Source organism: Puntigrus tetrazona, chromosome 5 (assembly GCF_018831695.1).
Source record: "Puntigrus tetrazona isolate hp1 chromosome 5, ASM1883169v1, whole genome shotgun sequence".
NCBI lineage: Eukaryota > Metazoa > Chordata > Actinopteri > Cypriniformes > Cyprinidae > Puntigrus > Puntigrus tetrazona.
The window spans coordinates 20965579-20980508 of NC_056703.1; the positions used below are offsets into that span (position 1 = coordinate 20965579).

At 38.3% G+C, this 14930-nt stretch overlaps 3 protein-coding genes across 7 annotated transcripts in view; 2 read left to right on the top strand and 1 right to left on the bottom strand.

Moving 5' to 3' along the window:
- Positions 1-1346, bottom strand: part of dnm1b (dynamin 1b) — a 28034-nt gene extending 26688 nt beyond the window's left edge. For both annotated transcript variants that reach the window (XM_043240171.1, XM_043240172.1), the window contains exon 1: positions 972-1346. In XM_043240171.1, the coding sequence (XP_043096106.1) occupies positions 972-1132 (161 nt within the window). In that variant the 5' untranslated portion in view covers positions 1133-1346. The remainder of the gene's footprint in view (positions 1-971) is intronic.
- Positions 1347-2224: 878 nt separating this feature from the next.
- ciz1b (cdkn1a interacting zinc finger protein 1b) lies at positions 2225-7888 on the top strand. Of its 4 annotated transcripts, none has more exons than XM_043239562.1 (12): positions 2225-2329; positions 2954-3033; positions 3349-3441; positions 3607-3668; positions 4490-4669; positions 4743-4867; positions 5653-5746; positions 5860-5973; positions 6060-6185; positions 6261-6333; positions 6423-6544; positions 7265-7888. In XM_043239562.1, exons 3-12 carry the CDS (start codon positions 3393-3395, stop codon positions 7745-7747), a joined length of 1428 nt encoding a protein of 475 aa, XP_043095497.1. In that variant the 5' UTR covers positions 2225-2329; positions 2954-3033; positions 3349-3392; the 3' UTR covers positions 7748-7888. The 4 variants fall into 4 exon arrangements, with proteins under 4 accessions (XP_043095497.1, XP_043095498.1, XP_043095500.1 ...); XM_043239563.1 differs by having other exon boundaries at positions 2234-2329; positions 2959-3033; XM_043239565.1 differs by lacking the exon at positions 2225-2329 and adding an exon at positions 2640-2697.
- A 479-nt stretch (positions 7889-8367) lies between these two features.
- Positions 8368-14808, top strand: surf4l (surfeit 4, like). Its single transcript, XM_043239566.1, has 6 exons — positions 8368-8595; positions 10894-11080; positions 11164-11240; positions 11349-11392; positions 11467-11653; positions 13527-14808. Exons 1-6 carry the CDS (start codon positions 8548-8550, stop codon positions 13791-13793), a joined length of 810 nt encoding a protein of 269 aa, XP_043095501.1. The 5' UTR covers positions 8368-8547; the 3' UTR covers positions 13794-14808.
- The last annotated feature ends 122 nt before the right edge of the window (positions 14809-14930 follow it).

Consider the following 14930-nt stretch of genomic DNA (forward strand, 5'->3'; position numbering starts at 1 on the left):
TGATCTGTCTCAGAGAGTCATATAAACGAGAAGATATGACACATGCAATCACATTTTGTCATCATTTATTAAACTGGATGTTGTTCCAGACCTCTTCCTTCCATGAACCACAAAAGGCAAAATTCATTGCATAGACAAAAGCTGCAATCAAATACGAGTTTATAACGACACGACAATGAGCAAAACTATGACAAAATTTTCATTTTGGGTGACCTGACTTAACCATTTAAAGGATCGAATCATCCAAATAATATTGGTTTCAACTTGTCCAAAAAATCTATTAGCATTCCTTCAGGATTTTGACTAGAGAGAAGAGAAAACGAGCAGCAGGGAAGATGATAGGCCCGTGGCTCACATATGACCCCCGACGCTGGATGCGAGCAAACCTTTTTATATCAGCAGCCTTTTACACGGCTTTAACAAAACCATGAAAACAGTCGAATGGAAGCAACGTGAGATCATTATCTGAAGCAGTGATAAGCTGTTATTCCGCCTTGTAAATGAAGAACATACGGCACGATATTTCGCATAAAAGCCTTTTTCTTCCTAATACATAAAGCTCGCTCGCGCGTATGATTCCCAAAAATGCAGGTGGGATGGCAGCTCGCTTGTATGACGGCCTCTCTCTCTCACACACACACACACACACACACACACGCGTCAGCCATGAGCATCATTCTCTGTCACTCTTCTTCACGAGGCTGCTGTCTAAAGCAAATGTACCGCATATCGAGAGACCGAAGTCAGGTTCGTGGCGAATCATGGTAAAACAGCTTCACTAAGTCAGAAGCAGGTGATAACAAATGCACCTGATTTATAATCGTAACCTGCCTGAAAACAGATCAGCTCGTCGCTAATAATAAACACTGGTGCACGTGCATTATTGGTATTTACTGAATGCGCTTTTGCAGAAATGCAAATTTTACGCGTTGAGAGTAATGCTGCCCATCAATTTGTCACCAGTCACTTACTTCCCGACGAAGTTCTCCAGAACCGAGCTTTTCCCGGCGCTTTGGCCGCCAACCACTGCGATCTGAGGAAGATCCAGGTTGGCATTTTGTCCGATGGCAGAGAAGGCGTCCTGCAGTCTGTTTACCAGAGGAATCAAGTCCTCCATTCCCCTATTACCCATCTTGCGGGATAAATAACGGGCTCTATTTCACAGTGAATAAAAACACGGGTTAATCGACCCTGAAACGAGACCTAATTGGCAGGCCCCAAAAAATCTTAAAGCTGTCTCCTGCAGCGTTGCCTTCAATTTTCCAGGCACCTTGGCGAATCGACATAGGTCCTCCTCCCTGCGCGCTGCTCCCTGCCCGTGCTCCGCCGCTATGAGTCGAGATCTGCGGCGCTGAACCGGTCGCTGCGTTACCTCTACAGGCCGCTGGAGGCGCACGACACACTCGAGCGACCCGGCGTTATTCCCATAATAGTGAGGCACGAAACAAATCAGACCTAAAGCAGCGCTGAAACCAAACAGCGTAGGGAACAGATACGTTTAGTTTAAATTCCTAAAAGCAATGGTATATCTGTGTTTTAGTGTTTTAATGTTTCTCTCTCAAGCATGAAGTTGAACCGTTTTCCGCTGCTACTACTCGAAATGTACATTTTTGAGTTCTTGTCAAGATCTCTCAAAGTTCTGAACTAGCATTCTTCTAGAACGTTCATTCAAAAGTTCTTCAACCACGTTCTTGAAACGCTAGGCATATCTACATCACAATTATAATAAATCAAATACAAATAAAGCAAATCAATAATATATGAAGGAAAACGTTTTGTTGGACGTTTGTCCGGCTTAGAAACATTCCAAAGTAACGTTCCTATATTTTTTGCTAAATAATTAAATAGAACATTTAATGACTTCGACTTTCATGTAACTAAGAAAATTTTACTTTACCAAAAATTAAAAACGTTTTAGAATGTTTAAAGGAAAAAAAAAGCACATATTTTAGCACACATTTTTTGTTACATAAATAAGCTACTAATAAATAGACTACTAGTGTATAATAAAGATGCGTCTAATGAATAAATAGCATTTAAAAATGCTACTACCGTATTAGTTTTAACGGTAGTCGTCATATAACTGTCATGTTTATACGGTAAAAATAAATAAATAATACAAAATAATAGCCTAATAGCAGTACCATACATGCGTTGTTTTACAACATCCGACGAAATCCACGACCGGCTTTCAATCGGATGTGGGCTGACGCGCTGAACGAAGCTGTAATGCTTCTTCCGAGCCGAGTGAGGGCGCACCAGGAGGAATAGATCGTCACCTCCACCCCACAGCACCGGAGGAAGAGGCGTCCACCTAAACACTGATGGAGTGAGTCTTGTTTTTATATCAAATGATGAGCTACATTTCAGTAATGTTGTTTTAAACACGTCACATGTCACATGTCAATATATGTTGTACGTCGCAGGTTTTTGCCACTTGCTGACCATAAAGCTTTGTTACGATATCCCGCGCTCTCTTCTCGCAGGGCATTCTGAACAACACACTTGAATATGAATATAATTTAACTGATTCATTTAAACTTTATTATAGGCCTTTATTATTTCACACACACACACACACACACACACACACACACACACACACACACACACACACACACACACACACATATATATATGTTCCAACTATTCTGATCAAGGCAGTATACAAGAAATAAGGCAAGACATCGCATTTAGGTGACTGTAAAATTATATTTATAAAAGTTGTTTTACATATGTAGAAAGCATATTAAATGCCAATAATGGCTTCTTTAATGTCTTACTGAAAATAACTTTTGTGAAAATAAAATGTCAAAATATGGGTGAAATAATGTTTCGTCATCATTCAGCGTAACAGATATATTTATTGTATTATATTTTGTTAAATATCAAAGTGAGGGGAAGGAGCGTTGTGCATGTTTCACTTTTTTTCTCCTCTTTTTTTGGTTGTAAGGACAGTTCGGTAGGTGTGCCTAAACATAAAGAGGAAGAATATGCCGAACATAGCTGGGAAAAGTAATTGACAGATAGTAGGTGAGTACACATTAAAGACTGTACTTACACTAGACTTTTACCAGTGGTTCAGTTCATTAGAAAATGGATTTATCAAATTTTATGAAAAGATACGCAGTGCACAAACTGTGTTCCTTTCTTATACACTAAATGATCCCAAAGTTACTGTTGGACAAACTCATTCTTCAGAACCAGAATAAGGAGAAGCTCCTTTGAAAAAACAAGGAGCTCAGAGGTCATCTTCAATAAATGTAATATTAAAGCAGGCAGACTGAAATAAATCAGTGTTTGTGTTTTATGTGATGTACACTAACAAAAATTGACTGCTTCTTTTAGACAGACCAGAAGAATTGGGGGAAGAGTCTGCAGATGGGGATAAGATGCAGCAGCCACCAAAAGCAAACGTGTCAAGCAAATCAGACCATGAAGGTATTTGGTGTTCAGCACTGTGTGTTTGTCTCTTTAGCCTCAGGCAAACTACACATCCACTCTATGTTTACCTCTGAATTACCGAACTAGATCTGAAAACTTCAACTTATTGTGCACTCTTTTGTTGTGTTAAAAAGTCTTTTATTTCCCCTTGAAATGATTCAGAAGATGATAATGGCGTTGCACAGCTTGAAGAAGGCAGTGTGGATCAGAACAGATCAGCAGAGGTGCAGTATCAGTAAAAAAAAAAATTTTATTAATTGTATTTTTTTTACACTCATTTTTTTCCTTTTTATCCTTTGGACTTTCCCAATAACATCAGTAAATCAAAGTTTTAGTTTTAAATAATAATTTGACACAATGCCTTCCAGTGGCCCTCAGAAAAAATGTATTTTAGCTGTTCAAGCTTTTGGGGTCCAGTAAGATTTTTGAAAGAAGTCTTTTATCTTCACAAAGGCTGCATTTATTTGATCAAAATACAGTAAAAAGAAAGCGCAACGCTTTGTAGTAGCCTTGAAAAACCCAAATTCTTTTGACATATAAGAGGTCTGTGTAGTGTTAAAATTTTCTGAACTTTTTACAGAACTGTTCTTGTTAGTCTAAAAACTGTTTACATTGAAGCCAGTCTGCCAAAGCAACAGGTTGTGCAATGTGCCACTCTATGATATAATAGTGTAGCTAAACACCACCTTTATCAGTGTTGAAAACAGTCTTAATATTTTATGTGGAAAGTGGTATATTGTTCAAAAGAACAGCATTTATTTAAAACGAATGTTTTTAACGCAACCTTGCTGAATAAAAGTATTAAAGTATTAAGGTTTTTGTCATAGAATCTCTTAGCGTCCTTGTCTGTGTAAAGATGTATCCAGTCTTTCAGCTTCTGATGTAACTGTATCTGTAAAACACTGTTTACATGAAGCCCCACCCATAGGAGTTAAATCATAACAAGACATTATCCGCTTTGAAAAGAACTCCGCCTCAAATGAGTCAGAAAGAGCTTATGTTGTATCGACCTTGGAATGCTTGTTTAATAAGAGCTGTCGGTCAGGTGCAAGGTGTCGGTACGTCTCTGAAGGTGACCATCCAGCGTAGCAGTGAAAGTCGAGCCTTCAGCACTTCACCCGAAGAGACGGCAGCAGCTGCTGGCCATGAGAGCGAGAAAGAGAGAAACAAACACGCTGTTAAATTCACCTGCTACATTTGCAACGCCACCTGCGCTGACCGGCAGGTAAGACTTGGTTGTTAATGAGGAGAGGAGTCGGTTTGATCGTTGTGTTTAGTGAGGTGTTTGACCTCTGCAGGGCTTCCAGACCCACATGACGAGTTTAAATCATCAGCAGCGAATGATGGAAATCCAGCGCCTGAGCAACACCTGTCTGGCCACACTGTTACCCCACACCCAGGAGTCCCTGCAGGGCCCAAACAGGTGAGATGCTCTGCACTGCAGAGGCGTAAGTGTGCGTGTTTAGCTCAGTTCTAAGTATAAACAAAGAATGCAGCACTGTTTAAGTCTGTGACAGTCTGAGATACCAGAGATAAGGAATGAAAAGCTTTAAAAATCTACTTTAAAACAATCCTCTAATCTTCGCTTTTATGTTGCATTCATACGTTTCGAATAAAAAACTGGAAAAGGTAATTGCAAATTTTTATTTCACAATTCTGACTTTTTGTTTCTTGCGATTGCGAGTTATAAAATCAGAATTGCGAGATATAAACTCAAAATCCAGAATTGTGAATTTATGGAGCGCACTTGGAGAATTGTGAGAAATGTCGTTTTTGAGAAAGTAATCATTTTCTTCCACAGAACTGGGTGTATATCCCGCAATTGCGAGTTTATGTCAGTATTGCAAGTTTTTATTAAAGTCAGAATTGTGAGATAAAAACTCACAATTGTCTTTTTTCATTGAAGAAAGAAAAAAATGTGGCAAAATATTTACCCTGCACTTTTATTTTATTCTTGTGTTTCATATGTTGTGTTATAAAATAGATTTGTATTCTACCACCATAGTTCATTTTTTGGTTAATCACAAGCAGATTTTAATGCATCCTTACTGAATAAAACTTTTATTTTTATTAATATTCATTATTTTAAAACCAAATTTACAATAATTTGTTAGTGAAGCGCACTTCACTTAAAAAAATGAAAATATAAAGTATTTTAAAATGACTGCACAACACTATTTAGAACACAGTTGTTCTTTGCTGTGATAGAGAGAGACGGGTGGGTCATCAGCGCTGGTGTCCAACCTGCCAGTCTCATTTTTCTGGTGACCTCATAGAACACAGACGAACTAAGAAACACAAGGTGACCTAAACATTAATACAACAAATACCACCAAATCGAATCACTACAGAAATACCCACATATACTCGAGCAGAGTTTGATTGTATGAAAATGCTGTCTTTTCTCCTCGTTAGATGGCAAAAGTGTCCTCGAGACCTTTCTGTACCCTGTGTGAGCGTCACTTTAGGACTCCTCGCAAGTTCGTTGAGCATATGAAGTCTCCTGAGCACAAACAGAGGGTTGAGGAGGTTTGTGTGGCTATTTTGTACGTATTTTAATCAAACACGTAATAAAATAAATAAATAAAATGTATTTATTTGAAAATTTGTTGCAGTTAAGAAACGAGGGCGACCCGGAGGTCATGGAGGAGCTCATAACAGTGGATGCTATTGGCTGCTTTGAAGGGGAGGATGATTATGAGGAGGATAGAAATGAAGAAGAGATTGCAGTGTTTGAGAAGGTTAGTTCCATTACATGTGCTTTTCTAAATCCCTTTTGGAGTTTTTTGGGGTTTTTACTTGAATTTTGTTCATAGCATCCTGGTCATAAGGATATGGCTCCGGAAGAGACAGCTGATCATGAGGCATATGATCCAGACACACAGTATGGTGAGTGCTGGGCTTGAGCCACTTCTCTAGAGTAGACTGTCAAAGACTAGTTTGGGAGTGAGTTGATCTGACTGCTTTGTGACCCCTAGGCACTAGTTTTGTGGTCCCTGTCGCTGGTTTCCTCTGTAAGCTGTGTCATAAGTTCTACCACTTTGAGTCTTCTGCACGAGAAACTCATTGCAAGTCTCTTACGCACTTCCAGAACTTACAGGTGAGGAAAATGACGCTATTTGATGTTCATTCGTGTCATTTAAGACAAATCTGAAAGCAGGGATACTACAATGATGGCCTAGTGTAAAAATGGCCAGTCAGACCGTCAAAACACAAAATGTGAATTAAAAACTACACCACTGTTAAACGTTTGATGCGAGAAAGATCTTAAAAATGCATTTATTCAGGTTCACATGGTTTTTCAGAAAGATGCCTGTCATTAATGTTGAAAACAGTTTTTGCTTCTTAATTAATATGCATTAGATTAAGCAAAAGTGACAATAAAGACATTTTAAGTTTAAGAAAAATGTTTTTAAGCTTTCTGTTTAGTATCACTGCTTCCACAAAAAAGCATGTTTTGTCTGTTTATAATTGAATAATAATTATTAATTAATAATTGAGCACCAGTAATAACTTATAATAATTAAGCACCTAATCGGCATATTAGGCAGGAATGCATGCAGAAATAATTTACATTTAAGCAAATATATTCATATTGAGTTCATTGTTTGCAAGCTATATTTTAAAGAATATTTCACAGTATTACTCTTTTGCTGTACTTCTGATCAAATAAATGCCTTGGTTAACATTAAAATATGTATTTTTTTTAAATGATGGTGTATATTTCGTTTTTATGTCTGATCAGCTCTGTATAATGATCTGATCAGATAAGTGCAATGAACTTTTAAAACAAATCCTCGCATTTGTATTTGATTTTCAGAAGCACAATGCCCTGAAAATGCAGAAGAAGCCCCCTCAGGATGACTGTGAGAGTGACGCGTCCTGTAGCAGCCTGATGAGTGACCCTCGGTGTCTGGAGCTCACCGCTTCCTGTACCGACGACGGCAGCCAAGCAGATCTCCACAGACCACACATCAGTTTCTCGAGAGAGCGCTTATACTTGAGGAAGCTCAAGCCATCTAAGAGAGCTCACAAATCCACATCTCCTCGCTCAAAACACTCCGGAGCTCCACAGAAGCCCTCCGTGATCATGAAGCACTTAATATGTACTCCAGAGTGTGGCTCGGAGTCGAGCCAAGAGTCACACTGCCAGGAACTACAGCACTCAGAGTATGTGCCCAGTGAAAAGGAAAAGACACCCTCTGACCCCTTCTCAGAAGAGCAAGAAAATATGAGCTCGACACCCACAAACAGTTTGTCTCATGCATCACAGTTGAACTCAGAAGTGAACACAATCAGTTGAGGTTAAAGAGACCATTGGCAAAGACAGAGCAAAAATAAACTTGATGTTCATAGGAGTTGAAGTGTTTCTTTGAAATCTGAGAGGGGGAAAAAATACAACTTTGGAAAAAATGTAAAATAAATGCTCATTTAAATGCAAAAACATTGTAAATCTCATTTACTTTCATTAAATTGTATTTTATCTAATACATTTATAAATAATGACTGTTGAACAACATTTTATTAATTTAGGTTGTTGTTTGATCTGCATTTCTTAATATATTATTATGATTGATTAATTATTATTCTTTATTTCTTCCTTTCTGTTATAGACCAATTATAGTAATAAGAAATATATGGTGCCAAAGTTTCTATGTATGATTTGAGCAAGACTGGACGTTATGAATCTGGGTTCAATCTGCATCGTGACTCCCATCTTTGAAAATTTGACGTCCGTGCCGTTTTTATAGTGTTTAAACACATTTAATTATTTGCAAACTTGCGCTCGGTTTAAATAAAAATAAGGCCGTGTATGAAAACGTACGTGGTTTTCCCCCGACGTCACAGCGCGCGCTCTCTCCTGGACGCATCAGTACACGTGGCATGCAGACGCACGTGTGTCCTACAGGCGGCGACAGAGCACAGCTGCGGGGCATTATGGGGCGGAGATGGCATTCTAGTACACACACGGACAGACGACGGCGAAGCGAGGCTAGCGCGAGAGCTGTAACACACCTGCGAGCGGACACAGATCTCGATTAAAGGCGCGCGAGCGAGCTACGGTGTCCTGCAGACGGCAGTCGACGCTCGGATTCTGGTGTCATGGCCCAAAATGATTTGATGAGCAACGCGGAGGACGTGGCGGATCAGGTGAGAGAACAGCAGGCCCTGCCAGCCAACTTGCACGGTAAATCACGCAGACCACTCTTCTGCGCTGAACAAACGCTTTCGAAGTTCAGGGAAGTCCGTGGCTGCCTGTTTAGTTTCGTCCTGTTTGCTCGGCTGCGAGCGAGGTATGTGTGTTAAATAAATACTGGTCTTGTGACTGGGAGGACTGAAGTAACGTTGCTCCGTACTGCTCTGAAAAGCTGCTGTGGTGCGCTGATATTTAATATTTATATTAAAGGTACGTGTTTGAATGGCATGCTTTATCTCTGGGTCGTTTTTATCAGTTTCTTCAGATGTCTGTTCGTAGCAAGAGTGAATGTTACTCCTGTAATACCCAACAGTCAGTACGACTGATTAGAAAAATGTGTTTTTTTCCCCTGTGCAATAGGAAATGAACAGCTGGACCTTAATCTGGTTTACGTTTCACAATATGCATAATTTGCAGGATTATTGGATGTGTGTGTGGGGGGCCCTTTTTCACACTTTCTAGGGCTTAATTATAACAGAAATCTGCTTTATAAATCTTATTTCGTGCGTGTAAGCTGGAGTTGTGAGTGTTTTTTCTAGGGCACCACTGTCATCAGCTTCTCATCGTGTTTATGTATGGTTTTACTTTAATGAATTGATTCTTAAACCCCAGCCAATGATTGCCGTCTTCATTTTATTAGGTGTAGTTTTATTACGCAGCAACAGGAACATTAAAATGAGCCTTTCTGGTTCGTGCAGCTCTCATTCAGCAGTCCAGGCTTTTATAACTCGTACCAGAAGGCAACTTTTATACTCCTGGGATATTCCTGTGCTGCTTGGAAACGAGTCAAATAGCCTCCAGGCACACAGACTGCGAGTGAGGTATTGACACACAGGCAGACATTGGCCCTGAGATCTCTTCCCATTCATTTGGTCTTGCTTGGTACTTGTTGAATGCTGATTGGCCCGTTTTCTTCTTAGTGCTGATGTGGATCGTCTGGGGGCGGGGCTTAGCAGGGACCAGTGTCAAAGCTCACATGAGAGTGTTGAGTTAATCACTAGCTGGTTTAGAGAGTCTTATTATTATTATTATTATTATTATTATTATTATGAAACCCAGCTATGTATTGACAAAGTCCATATGCTTTAGTAATCTTGCAGTCTGCTTAGTTTCATTGGTATAAATGACACAATTCTGTTACTTTCATTTAACAAGCTAGCTCATGTTACAGGTTAAGCAATGAGAATGTAATATCACGTAATCTTCCCGGAAGAGCAAATTGCGTTATCTTGATCCTTCCCTGCACACTTTTATTTGACACCTGTTGCGTGAGGAAGTGGAAAAGATTCATTACCAGTACGCCACGGAGATATTTAAATGCCGGAGACGTGCACATGAGTCATCAGTACTTCTGGCCACCTGTACTCTGATATTGACTGAAAAAGTGAAAAGGGTATCTGGAGCTCAGAGGTTGAATATTAAGCGGCGTTCGTTTTGAAGAGCTGCTTCGGCACTTACTTCAAATAATATGATCCATGTGTAAATCTAAACTATTCACACCAAGATGCATTTAGGTCTTTATAGTTTTTTTTCTTGTTTGCCATCTGTAAGTAGATCTTAAAATGGTTTTCTAATCGCATAACATCTGTGCTAGGCTGAGATAAATATCCTTCATGTTGACTTGAATCAAAAGATTAAAAAAAAAAATTATGCATTTGAAATAAGTTTCTAATGCTCATCAGGGCCCTATTTACCTGAAGAAATAATATATTGCACTCTTTATTACAATCTGAATTAACCGTTTTATATGTTAACATTTAAAAATATAATTTATTGATGCAAAGCTGAAGCCGTTACTTACTATATTTGTCCCATGATCCCTCAGAAATCATTCCAATATGTTGGTTTGCTGCTCTAGAAACATTTCTTAATATCAACGTTGAAAGCAGTTGTGCTGCTTAATATTTTTGTGATTTTAATATGTCGCTTTTGATCGGTTGAATCCATACTTGCTTCTTAAAAGCAATAATTTCTTTTAAAAAAAAAAATGGATCCAAACCTTTTCAGTAATATATGAAAACATGGTCTTTAATGCTGACCTAGTATGTGTTCACTAATTCTCTGAAGTCTATACGCATGCTCCTAAAACTCTGCCTTGTTCATCAGTAATTATAGACATGTTGAGAATTGCATTAAATGTAATTTTTTTTTTTGTGTGTGTGTGTGTGTGTTTGCTAAGGCAAACATTGGTGTCGCAGCTGCATATACCGTAATATTGTGCTTTTCCTATCTTTCTTTTTGTTAACGTCTAGTTTCTCCGAGTGACGAAGCAGTACCTGCCTCACATAGCGCGTCTGTGTCTGATTAGCACGTTCCTGGAGGATGGCATTCGCATGTGGTTCCAGTGGAACGAGCAGAAAGAGTATATCGAGACGACGTGGGGATGTGGCTTCTTCCTGGCCACGCTGTTCGTGTTAATGAACTTGCTCGGACAGCTGGGTAAGAGTTAGTTCAGCAGAAGCGTCTCTGGCGATTGGAAACCTTTTCAGGCGTTTATATGCGTGTTTCGTCGTCTGTTACAGGCGGTTGTATTCTGATCCTGAGCAGGAATTTTGTGCAGTATGCCTGCTTTGGGTTGTTTGGAATCATCGCCTTACAGGTGTGAGCATTCTGTTTGTGCTCTTTAAGATTGAAATTGATGTTATCTACGGATAGGACCGTAATTAAGTTAAACCGTTTAATTACAGCAGATCTTTATCTATTCCAGACTGTCGCCTACAGCATTCTCTGGGACCCAAAGTTTTTGATGAGGTAAGTTCTTTGCAGGAGAAGCCGGGGGACGAGGTGTTTTAGGCTCTGATCTCGTCATGTTGTCTGTGTTTCAGGAACCTGGCTCTGGGGGGAGGTCTGCTGCTGCTGCTTGCGGAGTCGCGCTCCGAGGGCAGGAGTATGTTCGCTGGGGTTCCCACCATGAGAGAGAGCTCTCCTAAACAGTACATGCAGCTGGGGGGCAGAGTCCTGCTGGTGCTTATGTTTATGACGCTGCTCCACTTCGACACAAGCTTCCTTTCGGTGAGCAAATCTCCTCAGTATGGGAAATGGCTGAATCAAAGTCGTCTTTTGTTGCTGTTTGACATTTTCATGGCAATTTCTTCTATAGTACTAGAAAATATTATTTTGATTGCTATAATTCAGTCTACTCTACTATTACTTTATATTTTATTTTATTAGCCGGTAATTGTTTTAAAAATAAAATTTAACTAGAGGATTTTATTTGAATAATCAGAATAATAGAAATATTTTGTTTGAAATTTATATGGAAGCATTGTGTGAAACTTAAGAAATAGGAAAATAAATAAAGATAATGTAACAATAATGAATGGCATTTGTACATTATGGGTTGAAGTGTTATTTAATGATATTTTGCATAGTTTAATTATTTTCTATTTCTTTTTTAAAAAGTTTGTTTTTTGTAATATAATATTAGTATTAGATTATAATATATTTTAATTAGTTATTATAAAATGTTAGTTACATTAATCAAAAGTGTTATTTTATAGTGCTTTTATTATAATTTAATGAATTCTATTCATTTATTATGAACTGAATTCTCAGAAGATGGCTTTTAGAATATTATCAGTTTCTCAAAAATACCTTGTTATACAAATGTTTTGCTTCTCTTTCAACACTTTTTTAGAATCAAGCTTAGAGCTGCATTTAAGACTGCAGCCCTGTTTACATACGACTGAATGTGAAATCATTATCGTTTATAGTTGCCCTTTTTCCTTCATTATAAATGTGCTCGTGAACCACATCTTACGACTTGGCGGAACGTCTAAACATTTATCGCACCGGTTTCAGCTGTCTCTGCAGATAAGTGGCTCAGATGATGTTGTGATTGTGATGCTCAGGATGTGGGTTGGTGGTTGAGTCTTTTGTGTCAAGTCCGTCAGAATCACCCTGACAAGCACAGTTTATGATTCCTTTATCTATATAAATGTTGTATTATAATAGAAAGGGCAGTCAGACCACTCATGGTTTGCAAACACACAAGCTATAAAGGCAAGACGGTTACCAGCACTGATGTAATATACTGTTACAATAAAGCAGTTGTTGTAAGTCATGATTTGTTCTGATACAATCATGGACAGCAAGGACAGAATGTTCAAATAATTAACTGGACATAGTTAGGACAGGAAAGTACATACATACTCCACCTATAAAAAGAGTAGAAATGCTTTCATGTCTTGTTGTTTTTGACATTATAGACCATATGTCATTATTTTGCCATTTGCCAATTTAAGAGATCCATATTTAGGCGTATAAACAGGATCACATCATTCAGTACGTACAGTATTGCATGATGCTGCAACTCATTCTCAAAAGCCATAAAGAAAAAAATTATTAAATACATCTACAGCTTCTATGAGTATTTCAAAATGGCCACTATAGCAAGAAATATTGTGTGCTCACCAAAATACTGTAAAACAACAATTTGTAATATTACAAATTAAAGTAACTTTCCTATTTGAATATATTTTAAAATGTAATTTATTCCTGCAGCGCAAAACTAAATTGTCAGAGACTTCAAAGTCACACGATTCTTCAGAAATCATTCTAAGCACAGAAGCATTTTTAATCATTATGTCAAGAACACATTTTGCATTTTTTTTAATTTTCTGAATTACACTAAAATGCTGTCATTGCAAAATATGAAATGAAATCTATTTGGAGACTAGTTATTGATTATTTGCCACATTGTTCATCAAATGCTTTGCGATTCACATCTGTAGTAATGATTGTATTGTAATCATCCATTTCACCACTAGAGGTCAGACGTGACCAGGTTTTCTGAAGCGTTGCATTTAGTTTTCTGTGTCAGTTTCACAATTGTCTGGTGTCTCACTCACTTCCTTTTTTCTAAAGTGTCTGTGTTTGCTTTTAGATCTTGCAGAACCTGGTGGGCACAGCTCTCATTGTTCTGGTAGCGATCGGTTTCAAGACTAAACTAGCTGCCCTGACACTGGTCATCTGGCTGCTGGCTATCAATGTGTACTTCAACGCTTTCTGGACCATACCAGCCTACAAGCCCATGCACGACTTCCTCAAGTACGACTTCTTCCAGACCACGTCGGTGATCGGAGGCCTTCTGCTGGTAGTAGCACTAGGTCCGGGTGGAGTGTCCATGGACGAGAAGAAGAAAGAGTGGTGAGACGGGACTGAACTCAAAACGGCTCACTCGGTAGTTTGCCCTTTGGCAACAGCTTTCACACAAAGCAGGTACACTACTTAGGGAGGAAAGAGCCAATCACAAACACCCCAGGACCAACAGAACGACCCGCTCTCCACATCTCATGCACTGTCTGTGTTTTCATCTTGCGTGCTTACTGAATCATTTTCACCAGCACTTTTAGACATATTAGTTTGTCATATTTATTTTCTAAGGTTCGGGTCAGATTCTGTTATTTGAGAACCCCACTGAAAATCAGAAGCATACGTGTTATAAAAGCTAAAACCATGTTGAAAAGATAACTAAATTGATCTCCTTTGCCATCTTTCTCTGCCTTTTTATTTCGGTGCCAATTGCAAATCAGCAAACCAAAGACATATCCATCTGATAATATGTCCTTCTTCTTTTAAGTTCAAGTCATTTAATTGATTGTCATTAATTTGAAGTAAAATGGAAAGTCAATTTATTTCATTTTATTATTTTTTTGGGGTCGTCAGTCATGCTCCACGGGCTGTCTCCGAGCTGGATTTCAACTGATATATTGTTGCGGTGTTAAACTTTTGCACACTGGCTATCACAAACGTGTCGATCTCTCCGTGTCAACGGGCTAAACAAGTTCAAGAAGATTTCACAAAGAGAAATTCTTATTCGTGGAATATTTTCTACCATTTCAAAGTAGTTAAATGTAAAGACAAAGTTTAATGGTCATTATGAAGAGCGTTTCATTCCATTCTGAAGATTAATTTGGCTTCTCATGTCTGTGTAAGGAGCTATTAGTTTATTAGCGTGTTCGCTGTCTATCGTCAGGTCACTTTGAAGTTTACAAAAAGTGAATTATAGTGTTTCTCAACAAGCAGAGAGTGAGATGACTATTGAAACCCTGTGGTTTGTCAGACTCAGTGTTTATCCTCTTTGTAAGAAAATAGAAAGAAATGACAAAAATATTGGTTTTCTAAGTGTTTTAAATCTGTTTTGACATATAAAGGGAAAAGAAAAATGTCGTTGGTTGTTTAATTTTTTTTTTTTTTTTTTTCTTCTTCTTTATTTTATTTTTTAGTAATCAATAATAAAACTAGTGATATTCCAAAAAAAAAAAAAAAAACTTCTTTGGTCTACATG

Bases quoted from the DNA above. Each gene is read 5' to 3' on its own strand.
- ciz1b (XM_043239562.1), top strand. From the start codon at position 3,393: ATGCAGCAGCCACCAAAAGCAAACGTGTCAAGCAAATCAGACCATGAA. The intron at 3,442-3,606 runs GTATTTGGTGTT...GAAATGATTCAG, and splicing joins AAGCAAATCAGACCATGAAG to AAGATGATAATGGCGTTGCA. The intron at 6,186-6,260 runs GTTAGTTCCATT...TTTTGTTCATAG, and splicing joins AGATTGCAGTGTTTGAGAAG to CATCCTGGTCATAAGGATAT.
- surf4l (XM_043239566.1), top strand. From the start codon at position 8,548: ATGGCCCAAAATGATTTGATGAGCAACGCGGAGGACGTGGCGGATCAG. The intron at 8,596-10,893 runs GTGAGAGAACAG...GTTAACGTCTAG, and splicing joins CGGAGGACGTGGCGGATCAG to TTTCTCCGAGTGACGAAGCA. The intron at 11,393-11,466 runs GTAAGTTCTTTG...TCTGTGTTTCAG, and splicing joins GACCCAAAGTTTTTGATGAG to GAACCTGGCTCTGGGGGGAG.